General features: G+C 40.8%; 1 protein-coding gene across 6 annotated transcripts in view; it reads right to left on the bottom strand.

The window, feature by feature from the left end:
* Positions 1-15,948, bottom strand: part of asph (aspartate beta-hydroxylase) — a 30,250-nt gene extending 14,302 nt beyond the window's left edge. For 2 of the 6 annotated variants that reach the window (XM_080484430.1, XM_080484431.1), the window contains exons 1-4: positions 7,457-7,732; positions 4,792-4,950; positions 3,093-3,137; positions 2,258-2,326 (exon numbers count right to left, since the gene is read on the bottom strand). In XM_080484430.1, coding sequence (XP_080340556.1) covers positions 2,258-2,326; positions 3,093-3,137; positions 4,792-4,950; positions 7,457-7,535 — 352 coding nt within the window. In that variant the 5' untranslated portion in view covers positions 7,536-7,732. Of the gene's footprint in view, positions 1-2,257; positions 2,327-3,092; positions 3,138-4,791; positions 4,951-7,456; positions 7,733-15,766 lie in introns of those variants that run through there. The other 4 variants (XM_080484432.1, XM_080484434.1, XM_080484433.1 and 1 more) reach the window with 4 other exon arrangements.
* Between the last annotated feature and the right edge of the window lie 1,124 nt (positions 15,949-17,072).

Here is a 17,072-nt window from a genome sequence, read left to right as displayed (position 1 = left end):
ATGCGCTACACTTCTAGGAGGTGAACACAGGATGTGCTGAAGGTCGTTTGAGTGGAAAAGTTACAGACACATGAAGGACTGATTGAAGGTGGCAGGCCGCACTGCAAAATGACTTGAATGTTTCCATCAAAAGTGGAAAACTTCTCCTGTTATTTGAACCTTTGATGAATGTTTGATCTCGACCTGGCCTCAGCGGGAGCTACAAGCAAATAGCAGTGATATCAATGATTTCCCCTGTCGGAGAAAACCGTCGGTTTGTATGAAATGATGAAGGCTGCACTATAGTGGCAACATCAGACATGATGTTGATGACTTCGAGTCCAAGTACAAATCCCAAAAGCACAGTTTTACCCAGATGTGACTGCTTGTTTCTTTTTATTGTTGTTGGATGACGTTCACACCTGCGGTTCCTACCAGTCACGTTTCAGTCGCAGAGCAGTTTGTTAACTTTGTAGCTTTCAGTCATTTATCCTCGATTTTTGCCACCATGTCTGATGCGAAGTTGAAATGTGATGAATAAAATCTAGTGCAGCATGGTTCCTTCTGATTGGATACTATGACATGTAGAGCACGAATGCACAGTGCATGGAAATACACACTTTATTAAAGTAGAGTGTTTCACTGTCTGTATATTTTGAATGTTGCTACGGTGATACATTTGTGAGATACTGTGCAAAGTCTTCTAAAAGTCATTAAGTGCGGGTTTTTAAAAAAATAAAATAAAATACACAACTTAATTTTGAAGGTGTGTTTAAACAATTTCACTATGTTTTTGAGGGAGATTTATTGCATAAATTACTGTTATGCTGCTTAAATCAAACGATACTTGGAATACTCTAACCACTGGAGAATTTATTACACCGTCAACAGCAGGGATTCAATTTAATCTATGTGTTAAAGCAATGATGATAAATTTGTGACCTATGGTCCAGCCTGAGAAATGACAAAAATGCTCACTGGAAAATCCAGGAGTCAATTTGCAGTGCGTTTCTCATTTCCCGCGACTGCAAACACCCGAGAGCTCGAAGGAGTCTCATTAAACTCACTGCTCTTCAAAGCTTTTGATAAGTGAGATGCTTAAAAAAAAAAAAAAGTAACCCTACAGCACAGAAAGACGTGTTCAAGCAGAGAGAAAAACTTCACCTCTTAAATGTGTACATCATCTCATTAAAGTCACCGGATTGAAAATCTTACATATTAGAGGTGTCAAACATAAGGCCTGTGGGCCAAATGCGGCACGCCGAGCTACCAAGCAAACGGTAAAAATGGCAAAGAAAGCGTTGAGTGAACATTTCTGAGATATCAGTGCTGCTGCTTTGAAAGCTCGCTACCTTGTAGCTATCAAACTAGGCTCTGAGTCATGTTGTCAGGGTGAGTATGTAAAACATGCAACAGTTACTGATGTTGTTGGAACGTTGCACTGAGTTTTGAGTCATTAAATATGGCTTTATGTCGAGATTGCAGTCATTTTTGCCATTATTTATTCAGATTTGGAAAAACAGACATTTTCATCACATATACTCTGCACCACAACAAAGAAAAACTTTAAAGTTTAAATTTATTATAGCACAATTTTACCGATCCGGGACATTCGAGATGTTATTGGGTTGCATGTGGCCCCCTGAACTAAAACGTGTTCAACACCCCTGATTTCTATTCCTCAGAAAAACTTTAGATCATAAAACCAATAAGCAGTGCAATGTTGGGCCTGTGAATAAAGTTTGCACTAAAGTAGCTGTTCTCTGGAGAGTGGAAATGCTCCATCAAGTTAAATAAAAGTGTTAAAAGTGGTACGTTCAATTAATCAAATTAGGTCAAAACAATATTTTTGCCACGACAAAGCTCCATGAATCCCAATGATCTTTTCGTAATGCTGCTCCAGAAGCTTTGGTTTTGTTTAGCTCTTTCATCTACAAAAGGGTTTTTGAGTTATTTTTTTGGGGGCGGGGGACACACACACACACACACACACTGGAATTAAACCATCAACCTCAGGACGAAACCTCAGGAATAAAAACTCAAATTCAAGGCAAAGGAACTCAAGTGTTTGAGGAGTTCAGCACCTTCGCTACGTCTCAAAAGTCATTTGATTAACAACCATGCAAAAGAAACCCAAAATGCCATTTTTAAGTATTCCACAGACACAGGACATCACAGACCATGAGCGGCCTGCAGAACTCAGCCGGCCCCCCCGTTCTGCAGGACACCGACGGCACAACACAAACGTTAGCAATAGATTAGATATGAATCGACTTGCCTAGCAGCACTTTAGCATCCTCGACATCAAAATCGCCATCTCCGTCTGTATCGTATGCCACCAGTTTACCTGCAGCGGCGACAAACACACTGGACCCTTTAACATTTGTTCCCACAGGACGCAGACAGACACAAACATGCATAAAAACTAACACGAAAGGACGAGTTCTCCATTTTCAAGGAGATAGACAGAAAGTGGATAAATTATCCTTTTTAGGAGGATAGAAGAGGGGGCAGGAGGGTAAATAACAAGGAAAAGCTTAAAGACTCCATGAAACTACGTCTGAGAGACATTCAAGTGTTTTCAAAAAGTAGATGTAAGTGTGTGAGATTGAATCTATGAATGTGCATTTCAAATGCTTAACATTTTCAACAACCAACTGACCCATATCAATATATAATGAACATAAATACAAACAGATTGAGATGTATTGCTCTTTTCATGGAGTCTTTAACTCTCTGGAAAGCATCACGTGGGTCACTAAAGGAGCTACAGTGGAAAAGACACGGGACAAATCTCAACCTGGATCTAAACAGGAAGAATCAATTCAGTCTATCTTTACTGCCTTTGTTCTTTCCAATTTTAAAAAATATATTTTTCATGATGTTTGTTGATGTGATTTAGCGCTTTACAAATACAATTGAATTGAATTGAATTCATCTAAAAAAAAATTTTTTACCTTTAGATTTTTACAAATTTCAAAATTTCAAAACTAAATCTGTTAGATTCAGGTCTCTTAGGAATGTGTAAGGTCAAAGGGGAAACGACAGAACACAAGTCATCTTTTAATAGGATGCAAGGAAAAAAAAAAAAAAAAAGCCTTGTGAATTTTTACCTTGCAAGGCCTCAGACAGGTTAATTTGAATGCCTTTAGCTTTGTCTGCATGCAAAACAAAAAACAAACACATTGGAAAGAAAAAACAGCAAGAATGACATTGAAGACATTCATATTCCGTAAGTGACTGGAAAACAATTAACGTAGCATTTATAAGTTAGTGAGAGACGGATCAGAGAGAACATGCAGACATCTGACCGGACGACTCCAAGAGGACGGTGGAGTAAAGAATCATCGGCTAGTTTCTATTTACGTACATTTGTGTGTCTCATGTAATGTGACAAAAGCGATTGTACACAGTCTATAAAAGTAAACGCTTTGCTTTACTAATAACTAGGGATGAAATAAGTAATGGATATAATCGATTACTAAAAAAAATTTTCAACCAAGCTACCACAGTGTGGCAGTAACGAGCCACCTGTGGCTGTAATCTACCAGCACAGCAGGAGAAGCCGCGAACAGCCAATAGTTGGCCTTGTTTTGCATCATGTGCCACAGCACTGTCGGTCAAAGTCGATGCTTTGAGGAAGATGGCCGAGGCGGCTGCCCAACGTTCCAAGAAATGGGAGAAAAGTATGGAGGCATTATTGGTGAAAAAGGTTTGAGCACGTGTAAAAGTGGAATTTGTAGTTGTGTATCGTAAATTTTCTTCTTTTTTAATCTGTGACTTGTAAAAAAGGATTTGTGCATCTGTAATTAAGAATTTGTGATTGTGCGAGTGTGGTGTTGTATTTGTGAGAGAAATGTGGGAGAGAAACTGAGACGAAGTTGAGACAGCAGTTCATATCTGTGTCAAATTTTTACTCATTAAGCACATTGTGTTCATTTTTAACTGTTTTACAGGAATTATTTAAATAAAATGCACAATTCCATTGTGCTTCTTTTTCTTCATGAAAATTTTTTCTTAACAACTTACCTGAGTAAATAAAGGCTAAACAAAAATGTTTGTTAAAAACAAATGATTAATCGGATAATCTGTTGATTATTTCTATGATTAATCGATTGGCAAAATAATTCTTAGCTGCAGTCCAACTAATACCTGACTGCATAAGGCTGCACCGCATTTCAGTTGGATTATTGCAGCCTATTTTCATTTTTCCCCCATTTACATCCCATCTACCTGAATATTTACTTCAAGCAAGTGTTGGTCCATTAAAGCAGAAACTTTATTGGACAATAGAACGTGCACTGGATTAGTAGTGAATGCTGAGCTTATGTTAACAGGATGTTTTAAAGCGAAAGCGGCTCCCAGAGTGCTACGTTTTTGAGAAGCAAATCTCTACACCTCAGTGTTTTTCTGCACATGTGATCCCTCTCGCTTACTTCTAAAAACACGTACTGTAGAGAAACGTACACTAGATACTGGCTGGGTGAAATACAATGAAGAAATACAGAACCTGCATGCATGCGTGTGCCATTGCGTTATAAAAAATAAAATAAAAAATGAAGCACCAACTAGTGGTCTGACATGCGAACTGCAACGTTTTCAGCATTTTTCTGAAGCGAAAAACTTTTGCCAAAATGCCATTTCCAGTCGATCGTTACCACATGACAGGGTCTGAATGTGCTCAACTGAGTCATATTGAGAGATTTTATTGTGAGATGACTATAAACACATGAGTCAAATTAGCTGCTGCCTCCACCTGCCAGCTCTTTGGAATAACAAGCACAATGTGTGTGTGTTTTGACGTATACTCACCGAGGACTCCCTGATAATCAACTAAGTCAAAGTAGACCACAGCCACAGAGGTCCAGACGCCCAGCAGGGCCAGCACGATGAACCAGGTGAAGAAGCTGCCGCTGGAGCCGGAGTCGGATTTCTTCCCGTTCTTGCTGGCTGACTGACTTTTGGCGCCATCTAGAAGCCGGAAACACACAAAGTTAGTTTAGTGGGAATGTTAACAAGTCTCCTTTTTTTTTTTATTATCCAATTTCACGTAATGATTCAAAGCGCGAAAAGATGAGCCACGCACACACGCACCACTAGATGTATTTTCACTTCTTTTTGTTGTCCAAAAAAACATGTAGGTGTAAATTAAAGATGCAATCATGTTAAGGATTCTATTATGACTTGTGATGAATCAACAGATACGATGTCTTTGTAGTTTCTTCTTGGATCCAGCTTTAAATCAACTGCGCTGTTTGTTTTTTCCTTGTCTGCAGTTTCCACCAGCTCCGTTTCAGTTTGTTGACTTTGTTATTTTAGTTATTTTAGTCTCGATTCTTTTTGTTTGTTTGACTTCTTGCCCGTTTCCACCAGATATGTTGTAATGTTGGCACTATCCAGGGCAGTAGGGCTCCATCTGATTGGCCAAAGATGCTGGCCAATGGAAACACTTATTGGTTGACCAAGATTTGCAAAATGCAAAAAGGCTGCACTAAGCTTGTGAAATATTTTGCAGAACAAGTAGAAACAAACCTATACGCTTCACATAACTGCATCAGTGAGTGCAGTGAAACTCTTTTCTCCTCAGGGGCCATGCAAAGACCAATTCAATGTCAATGGGGCCAAACGGAAAACATCAATCTATAAACCCCCAAAAATATCAACAACTCCCTATTTTTCTTTTGTTTTAGTGCAAAAACATGCAAGTGTATTCTGAAAATGTTCACATTCAGAGCACTTTTTTCTCAAAGACCATGATAAAACTATGTGAAATCTGAAATGATGTTGTGATTCTCTTGACTGAACAACTTCAGCAGCACATGTTTTCATCACTGTCCAATCAAACTTTTTCATTAGCAAAGAAGCAGGAAATTCTCACAGCAGCTCCACACTGGAATCAACCGTTCCCAAATCTCTCTCTTAAATCTCACCAGTGGAGAACTATAAAATATGATTTTCTTTGTGTTCATCTCTCGGTTGTTTGTTTGACACCTCGGCTGTGGATCATCTTCTTGCCTCCTGAAATGCATCAGAGGACTCAGTCTTGTTGAAATGTATGTGGAGCACGAACATGCACATTCCCACAGCCAAAAGACACACTTTTAGTCACACATGAGCACAACCGCACGCCAAACCATTCAGTGAGGAGGACTTCATCATCATCATCATCATCATCATCATCCTCACAGGAAGAAGTCAAATGTTTTCCCAGTTGTTTTCTTTCCAGAATGTATCTGTGTAAATATGTCTGCAGATAAATCCTTGTTGTCCAGCAGCCAAATTGCAGTATGAAAATCTTCATTATACAAATTTTAAACAAGTTGATCATTTAAAAGAGAAACAAGTGCAGTTTCAACAAGTCCAAAAACCGAAGTTCTCCACTTGCAGTATTCAGAACGCGGGTCTTTAAAACTTCCCGCTCATCGTATTGCCCCGATGCTAAAGCTACTTGCTCTTCAGCCACATTTCACCAGGACTCTGTCCAACAGGACGACGCTTCACATGACATCGCATTGTTTCAGAAAAGTTTAACATGTGCACGGCATCGTTTTGAAAATCATGTCCGTTATTCAGAGCAAACGCACCAGTTACACACGTTTTGAAAAAAGTTGTGTTTTCGGTGGCTCAGAGCGCCGTTGTTGTGTGAACGGACCCAAAATGCAATCAAAATTTGGCCTTTTCACTTGAAGACGCCGTGTCAGAAATTGGGAGCGGCAGTTGCTTTCAGATAAAAATCCCAGTCAATGTCTTCCTTTTAGACGCCGGTTAAATCCCCTGGGCCATATGTTTGACATCCCGGATCCAGTGCAACAACTCTGCTACAAATTCTGCCTTGATAAGGGTCAAAAGGTTTATTATTAGACGGTCAAAGTGGTTTCAATCGACCGACCTGTTCATGTTTGAAGTGTTATTACCATTTGTGGAACTGAAGTGATAAAGCAACCTGAGTACAGGTAAATATGAAGCTATATTTACTTTGTCACCTTTATGCAACAACCCAGCTAAAACTTTAAAGTGTCATGTGAACACTTAGATGCTGTGGAAAAAAAATAAATCTTTTAAGCGATCACGTCTCATCGGCTGCACCTGAGCTTGACGATGTGAATAGAAAACTAAACTATTTCCATGAAGCTATTTTTGGAGTGCTAATGGCATCCTACAGTGCATGCTGGGAGAAAATAGTTGTGGAGAGAATGGAACAGGTGGAGACGTCCGCTACGTGGTGCTAGGTCAAACCTCACACACTCCTGAACACAGAGACTTTCAGTGTTCAGTCTGAAGCCAATAAAACACAGACAAAATGCTCCATAACACTTACTTACAATGTCTACATGCACTTCTGAAAGAAACATTCAACCAAGCGAATGTGACAAAGGAACGTAGTAAACTTGATCTGGGACACAACATGAACGTCCAGTGGTCTCCAACTACCGAACAATCAGCCCCGCACAGCGACGTCCACGCGCTCGGTGCTCACCTTGCATTTCCTCGGCTATCATGGTAGCTGTGACAACGGGAGCGGTGGTGGTCTCCATGAGGGTCGCTGGATCACCCATCCCCTTCCTTCTAACCACTCACCGACCCACCGACTGACCGGCCAAGAGGTTAACCAGTCCAAAAAAGCAGCCCACAGCTGAGGAGAAAAGATCGGCTTTCCCTCCTCCTCTCTTCCCTCTCTCACCTCCTCTGTCTCTGTCCCTCCGCTGTTTCTCTGTGGGTAATCTTAGCTCTCTGTCATTTTTTTTTTTTGTCTGATCCTGGGATGGCTACAAATTGCAGTATAAATAGACAGCTATTCATAGTGTTGTTAAGACCAGCTGGCTGTGACATACAGGGGGGGGAAACAACACAGCCATTCAACATCCCAACAAACCAGGCCAGCTTGACAGGACAGCTGCTTTTCTCCGCCTCACACGGAAGGTGAGCCCCTCGCTAATTCCACCACGAATCGATGAAATCGATTACTAAACAAGTCAACAACGTATTCCATGTCGCACGGTCACCTGCAGATGATTAAATTACGGCGGGCTAAAGGCAGAGTCGAGGCGGTGCTTTCGGAACAAACCTGCACAGTTCAAACAAGAAAATGTGCAACACTCAGGCGTTGCAAAACTGATCCGACATTACACGGGAGCTGCGTTAGGGAGGATACCGCAGCTGAAACAGAAACATGCCGGAATAATCGATGAGGATGAAGAACAAGTCTCAACAAGTCACTACAACATGTATGAAGGAACATAACGTTAGGTAACATTCGCACAACAATGTTTTATAAGTGAAAATGGGAAACTTTCTTTGCAGCTTTAGTGGTTGTTTACACAACAGCGGTGCTTGGAGTCACTGAAAACACAACTTTCTGAAACTCTACTCTGCTCAACTCTGCTCCTCATGAGCACAATGACAGTCGTCAATACTTCTGCTGCAGATGTGCGTGTAGACCGACCATAACAACAAAGTTTCCTCCAGAGTGTCATGACTCCCAGTGCATATTCTCCTGGGACTTGATAGTTTTATGGCTGAGAGTAATTCTCAATAGCAATCCAACTCCATCGTCTGTCAATATGAACGTCTGTGTACTCGTCTATGGTAATGTTTACTGCACACACGTGGTGTCATTACAAAAAACACCAACAGCACCCACTACTAGAGTAAAACTACCTGATTTTTTTAGCGTTTCAGCCATTTCTGTGTTAACGGACATTTTCAAAACGTTGCCATATAAAAGGCAAACATTTTTTGAAACAATATCGATGCACATTCACTTGAAACGTTGTCGTGTAAACAAGGCCTAAGTCACATGATCAGCCACACAACAACAACAACAAAAAAAGAGCAATTCCTCTCTGTGCTACTTCCTACAAAAAACAAACAAACCATCTATTATATATGTACATATTTAGTCCATCTTTAAAAATACAAATTTTCATGGCTGGATTTGTTATAGGCGTAATGGAGAATGGATGAAATAAAAACCATGAGAACACTTATTCCAGTAATAATAATGTCCTGTAACATGAACATTATGGAATCCAAGATGGCGTTACTAAAAAAGGACTTGGTTCAAAACACGTTTCAACAAATCACATGGCTCGTGGTGGTGTTTCAGCCGTGAAGTACAAATGTGTGAGGCATCTGACACGTCAAGAAATTCTGGTTTACATCTTCAGCTTGTTGCTTTAGAGGTTGAACATATATTTTTCTTCTCAACAACTCAATGAAACATCAAAACTGCAGTAGAATACGATGGAATTAAAGGCTGGATTAACTGATTTAACAATAGTTCAGATCTGGTTGAACCTGTAGAGGCTGAAGGCAGTAAAACTTAGAAAAACTACCAGGCGTGTTTGAACTGCGAGAGGAAGACGAAGTGCAATGAGACAGTTAACTATTTCTGTGAATGTCTTGCGTTTCAACAATCCAATAAGATTTGCATTGAGAAAAAAAAAAGAATAAAGTCACAAAGAAATGAGCATTAAAGGACCTGAAGAAAAGAAAAGAAACCATAGAATAACATACCGCTCCGTTCCTCTCTTCGCTCCATGTTTACGACCACGCCGACATGTGCAGCAGACTTGTGAAAACTCTCCCCTCACTCTCTTTTACGTACACGTCGTTATGTAAGGTTTGCCGTCTCCAAACTTTTTGTTCTTCCCCAAGGCTTTTAACATGCTTATGTGCACACACAAATACAGGGCAGGTATGTGCTCCTTTGAGGATATACCAGCTCCTGCACATTCTCTAACCACTGAAACCTGCAGACCGCTGACCTCTGACCTTTATCCAAACCACTCCAAGCCTCCCTAAAGTGCTCACTCCACTAAGCAATGTGAAAATCTTAGCTTCTGTCAGCGAGCTACATTTCAACAGTAACCAATTTCCTCCAGTTTATTTCATTTCACAGCAGCAGAGAATCTGGGACGGTACATTCCAGCGAGGGCGGCTGTGATCGAGGAACAAAAGGCAGGAACCAAATTCCCATGCGCGGCTTTGTTATGATAAATCCCCAGAAAGTCAGCAGCGGTGATCAACTGTCTGTCTGGTGAAGCTGGTGTCAACCCGATTGGATTTATACAGCAGGCCCAATACCAAAACTAATTAGAATAAAAAGTCAGTCGACGACTTTAAAACGTCAAAAACAGCACATACTGAACTGAGGAACTCGTGAGAATTTAGGTGAGCATCGCATTAAATGTCATCTTTAAAACACAACGGTTCAGTACAACTAATGGAGATTATAGGCCAAAGGAAACAAGATTTCTACTCTCCAGATCAACCTCTTTCAGAAGATGTTTGCACTGACACAGAAACATTTTGAAAACGATGTCAGTTTATATTGAAATGGCAGAAATGCTGAAAACGATCTAGTTAGCATGACACAGCCGTGGTGCGCAGTAGCAGCTTTCCCCCTCTCTACACAGAGTCGGAGCGTTCTTTTTTTTTTTTTTGCAAGTTGCAGTCTTCATTGGCATTAACATACAGTACATCTGATATTTACCTGTGCCCACCATGTGATTGTTTTTGAATGCAATCTGCATCTCTTCATGTGATAAATGTTGGGTTTCCAAAAACACACTCATCATGACATCATGCAAACGACAAAAAAGTCTCGAAGGAAGATAAGTTTCATTTAGTGCAAACAGAATAGTTTGCGTTCACTGCCAAACATACTGGTTTTACCTGCATGAGGAGAGAAACAACAAACGGCTGTGTTGAAATATTTAAAATGGCCAAAAACAGTTGGTGGGCAGTAAAAATTTAAAAGAGCAACCAAAAAAAAAAAGAAGGTAAAAATCTGTTTAAAAAACGGAACAAGCTCAAATTGCTAGAACTGTTAAATAGAGAAAACCAGAATAGAAGGCAAACAACAACAAAAAAAACAAGACGGCTGAAACCGATAAAATCACTTAAAACTACTAAAGCAGTTAAAGTCCAGAGAATTGGCAACAAATTACATCCAAAACAACGAACACTGCTCGAAAACACCTAAAAATGAAATGGCTAAAACCACCACAAAGGTTAAAATAGCTAAACAACGAAACCGGAACATTTATTCAAATGACTTTAAAAGCTAAAAATGTAATATAATGTCTACTCCACAGTTTTTGCATTTAAAGTAACGCTGTACACAACTTTAAGAGTTGTGTTACCTTCATTTTAAAAGGAAACACATTTTGTTGCTCTAAATGAATTTTATTCAGTGGAAATTGGTAAAAACATCTTTTTTTTTTCTTTTATCATGCATTATGAAAATGAAGATACAATATTAAAGCCGCTGCTTTTCGCATGCAATGTCACACAGCTAAGCCCCATGAAGGACAAATGTTATCACATTAACAAACCTGTTGTATTACAATTATCACGTTGGACTTTAAGTTACAATAGTGTGTTCGATGCACAAGCACCTCAAAGGGTTAGTGGGACAAATGAAGCTTGACATAAATTACACACTTTGATGTTGCATGTCTGTCGTAAAAACTAACGTGAAAAACTTCCTGATAATAAGTATCAATGATTGAAAAAGTTTAAAATCTGAACATTCCTATGATTCCTCAGACATTCTAAAAAGAAGGCTGATCTCTCATGTATTGTTGTCTCAAGACAAACTGATTTCAGTCCATTACACAAGCACACAGGGCATGACACTTCCATGCAAGTTACATGAGGTTGCCACGCACGCGCGCACGCACGCACGCACGCACACACACACACACACACACACACACACACACACACACACACACACACACACACACACACACACACACACACACACACACACACACACACACACACACACACACACACACACACACACACACACACACACACACACACACACACACACACACACACACACACACACACACACACACACACACACACACACACACACACACACACACACACACACACACACACACACACACACACACACACACACACACACACACACACACACACACACACACACACACACACACACACACACACACACACCAAATGCAAAAGGCACGACACATCAGTTCTTTAGGGACAGACAAAGCTGTTACCCTTCTGAAGCCTTCAGCAGAGGGGAGGAGGAGGAGGAGGAAGAAGAAGAGGAGCCCTGAGGGAGTATAACGCAGAAAAGCAAAGGAAACATGTGACAAACAAGAAAATCGGGATGAGGTTTATAGAAATCCAACGTAACACACTTTCATACAAACGAAACCTCTCTTTTCAGAGATCCGTCGACCGGTCAACCACGAGAAGTTCTCAGAAAAACCTTTCAAACAAACTGACACCAAAATAAACCGATGTCTCTCTGATAAACCACCTTCTGTGTTTGCAATGAGAAGCCCGATACGAAAAACTATGGATACTTTGTTGAATGTAAATTTAAATAAGTTAAACATACAAGATTTTTTTTTGGATCATTCCGTCGTTTTAAACTCCATTAAAACCTTGTTTATTTGACAACGTTTCAAGTCAAAAGGCATCGTTTCAGCATTTCCCCTTGAAAACGTATAAACGGGGCCTTTTAACATGTGAACATCTGAGAAGTGAGACGACCTCATGTTGGGAGTATTTTCATGGTGAAATATCTAAACTGCAGGTTGCTTCAGCAGCTGGACTCCTCCACCGTGAAGCCTTGCTGCTGTGATGGACGCAGGATGTGGTTTAGCTGAAATATGATAAGATTTCTCCCTTGAAAGACCAGAACTCTGGAAAGAAAGCAGCAGATGTGGCTCTTCAACCTCCCATGGACTTTTCGATATCGGTGTAGTCTTTCCAGATGTGTTAGCTGCCACTTGTATAGTCACCACTGAAAACTCATACCGTCAGAGACCATAAACCTTCTGATAATACGCCAGACAGTCCATCTCCTCTGGAAGTCACAGATTCCCTCAAGCTATTTTACATATGCATTGCGGCAGCGTTTCTGGACTGGCTTCTTCTTTGAAACGTACGACTTTAACCTACATTGGTGGAATGCACAGTAAACTTTTTTTTAAGATGTGTTGCTGCTATTGAACATCAAATTCCAAATGAGAAAATATGTTCCATTGGGAATGAAATACGAGTTTATAAAGTTTGTAATCTGCATACCCCACCCCCCCATACATTCAACTGTGTCTCCACTTTTGTGGAACTGGTTTGGATTGTTTGTGCTAAGTCATGTGATCACACGTCACATTGCTTTTCAACTGTACAAATGACTTGACACTTGTGGATGAATGAGAGTATTGAATCCAAACAGTTTCACATCCGCACGCCGTCACAAACGCCTGCCTGGTGTCACTCTTCAAAGTGTCAAAGGAAATCCGACCTACTAAATTCACTATAATTATGATTCACCAAATACACAGTAATAATGGTTTCGAAGTCACGAACAATAACTGAATGGTAACTAAATTATATCGTGTAATGTGACTCAAGTCTTAATTAACCAAAACCTCCTGTGGGTGTTGTTTGCCCATAAGAGGTTTTTCACAAGAACAGAAGAAAAGGAATTGTTGGGACAAATGAGAGGCAGATTAACTAAACTGGTAGTTATGTGGCGCTCTCTAATAAAGGTGACACACCTCACAATTACACATAAAGCATAAAAAAGTAGAAATATCTAATTTTGTCCAGAAGGTCTCCTTACTGTAATAGTGGATATTCTAAAATAAGAGTTATTTAGGATATTATTTCAGATTTTTGTAATCATTCTTCCTGTAACATTTGAAAAAAAGAGCAGTTATGTTGTTGTCTTGTGACATTATTCTATTCAGGAGTCTTCTTTCCATACAGAAGAGGACTACTCTGTCTTTATAACCTGAGTAAACTTTGTGGATCATTAGAATATCGCAAAGCTGTTTGCCCTAATTATTATATATATATATATATATATATATATACACACACACACACACACACACACATTTGGCTTCCATTGTAGCTAGTCCTGTGTATTACCATGGTTTGCATTTGTCACCCAGCTGCACGTGAACACATGTGAACACAGGGGCTCGAGGTGGGCGGGGTCAGGAAACAGACCCGAGTAAAAACTGAACATTTTGTTCCCTGAACTTCTCCAACCTTCAAGATCATCTACATTGTGGATGCACCTCCAGACGAACAAAAAGTCCCATGCACAGCACAAATGAGAAAGACGCGTCACATTCTGGCGTGTGCGCAACCGACTGCAGCTGTAACGTGCGCGTAAAGGCGCAGCAAGATGTGGCACGAGAAAGTGAATATTAACCGAAAAAGAAAAAAGCGCCCGCTACGATCACCACGTGTTTATAGAAACTAAGAGCATGCTGGAGGTTATAAGGTGGACGCGAGAGCCCTGTGTCGTCGTCAGAAGAGGACACAGTGTACTCGGGAGTTAAAACCACACATGCACAGCGCCGCTCATTGCGCCGCGCGCAGCCGCACGCACGACGTGGACACTCTCAGCTGGCTACGTGTCGGTACGGACCACCACTTATTTCCCAAAGTACAAGAGAAAGTACTTCATCCAAACACTCCTTTGGCCTACAATCACATCATCTTATTATTGTTCTTCTATTGCATAACCGCGAGAGGTGTCGGTGGTTTTACGCGTCGAAGGACAAACAGAGAGAGAAAGAAAGACCGGTGGTGGGTTTGTTTTAGTGACACGAGAGTATCATCACGGACTGGATGTGTGTCACAGGATCAGACATATGAGTGCACAACATCCCAATGTAGGGAAGAGGATCAGGGCAACCCAATAAATAATACATATATATGAGTTTGTTCAAGAGAAAATAGATCAGAGTCTGGGGGTTAACAAGTCTGGAAAAAACTGGGAAAAAAAGATCAAGTGAAAATTATGCTGAAAATCAAGTCGGAATTTGGTGGAAAAGTTGTGCGATTTCAAGTGGAGGAACAAAAAGTTAGAATAAGAAACGATTCTGAATTGAAAAAATAAACTAACAGCTCGTTTAAATATGTTTCTGCATAACTGAAGAGGAAACCTTATTGTTTTTTGCAGTGTATTGTAGTCCATTTAAACAAATGCAGAACTCTCACATTGAACCGAGACATGCATTTAAGACGTTGGATGTGTTTTCGAAGGGGGGGGTCGTCCTCCATACGATGAGCTGGCGGGTCGTAGTCTACTATAGGGGAGGGACAACAATGGCAGGACGCAGAACCACTGTATAGGGTCCATCCCGCCCCCCGTCCCGGACTTATACTTGACAACGTGGGTATTTGAGAGCACTCGGGGGCGGGGAGTGTGTGTCCAGGAGAGCAGTGGGGATGAATGGGGCCTAGTGGACAGTGATGCTGCGCGACACAGTATTGATCAAGTATGTCTCGTGCAAAGCGGCGCTGCTCAGTAATCCTCCTGTGAGCCGCACACACCGGGCCTCCGCCGGCCTCAACTACCACACAAACAGCGGCCGTGCCCACAGCCGAAACAACAAAGCGGAAAACCGAAAATCCGACAGTTTTATTTAGTTTTTGGTTTATTTTATCAAGCTGCAACGGAGATTAATCCGGGATTATGTAAGCAAATATTAGACCGCGCTAACTAGCAAACATGCTGCGACGCAGCGATGTTGACGCGTTCACAAGCAGAACGCGACGAGGTAAAGGAATTATTAACTCGCTCAGTCGGCCTTCTGTAGAAATGCATGGAGCTAGCAGCACACGACAGTTTAGAAAAATAAGAAGCCCAGCTTGACACCGATTAACTTTCCAAGGCCCTGGCGAGTGAAAGCTGCAGGCTGCAACGCATCATCAACCACCGCCTGTCACACAACCACACGCACGCACGCACAGCACCTACCTTTGGACTTAACGTTCACTTTGGCGTTTTTCTTCGTAGCCATGACGCAAATCTGAAGAGGGAAGCAGGCGAGAGACTGTGTCGGCCTGGAGGCTGAGTTTCCAGCAGCAAAAAGAAATCAAAAATTCTTCTGTTGCCTCATAAAACTCAGAACCAAAGAAAACCCCGTCCACTTCAGGGATGACAGCTCTCTCGGCCAATCACAGGCGGGTTACACAACAGGAGGCGGGACTACGTCTATCTCCTGGCCAATGAGATTAGAGAGGCGTAAGGCTTATTCAGCCGTGTGGACAGCCTTATCTCTGCCCCGCCCCCCTCCCCTCTCGAACGTGGCAAGATGGTAGATGGTGGATCCACTGGCATCATGTTGGTCCTGGTTTATTTAGAAAGTTAAACCATCAGTGATACAACTATATATATATTTATACGCCCTCATCCAGAAGTTAAGAGTTATGTTAAGAGTTATGGTATGGAAAACATCCATACCATATGTTTATATTGTAGATGGTGATGTTGTTGTTTGTGATTAGTAAAAATTGTGTTTTTCTGCCTTTGTTTATGTGTTGCTACCATAAAATTTAGCAAATGCTTTCCAATAAGCACCAGCATCTCACATGTTTATGTTCTATTGGAAATTAAATACCAGTTTATGAGGGTTGTAATCCTTGCATACTCAGGCTCACTTTTCAACTTTTCTTTAAAAACTAGTTTGAAGCATCCATGCCATTGTCAGGAAATTATATGAAATAAAGCCAATTCTGTGATATCTTACCTTTTGAAATCTGGCCGAGGGAAGAAGACAACAGGAGAGTTAAACAAACACATGTACATGCCATTTATATACAATGATACCTGTTTGAAAGAGTCAAACTGAACAAAATCCCATGTTTCCCATTTCTGCTTATAAAAAACTCCCACTAAATTGCTGTTTAAGGTTGCCTAATAACAGGTGTTATTTGTTTAAAAGGTAGGATACCCTCTATGTACCAGAGTATGTGTTCTGTTAAAGAAAACAAAAGAGGGGACATACTGTCACTTGCGTTAAGATTTTTGTGTACATTTCCTAATCCTATGCAAAGTTTAACATCATAATTGATGCAGGAATGTTTCAGTCAGGTGCAGTGGTGCACAAAGCTAAAGGGAGAAGATGCTTTCTGAAGCACGTTTAACCACTCGTTCTGTGGTTAATATTTAACTGATGGTTTGGAAGCGCAGGCAGAAATGAGTTACCAAATATGACCACTTGCAGATAAATTAGTATCTATCTTTATGTAGTTTGCCACAACTGTCAAATCCCTTTAAATCA

This window comes from Lipophrys pholis, assembly GCF_963383615.2.
Source record: "Lipophrys pholis genome assembly, chromosome: 1".
Taxonomy (NCBI): Eukaryota; Metazoa; Chordata; class Actinopteri; order Blenniiformes; family Blenniidae; genus Lipophrys; species Lipophrys pholis.
The sequence above is the reverse complement of the archived record's forward strand: the minus strand, read 5'-3'. Positions and strand labels throughout refer to the sequence as shown.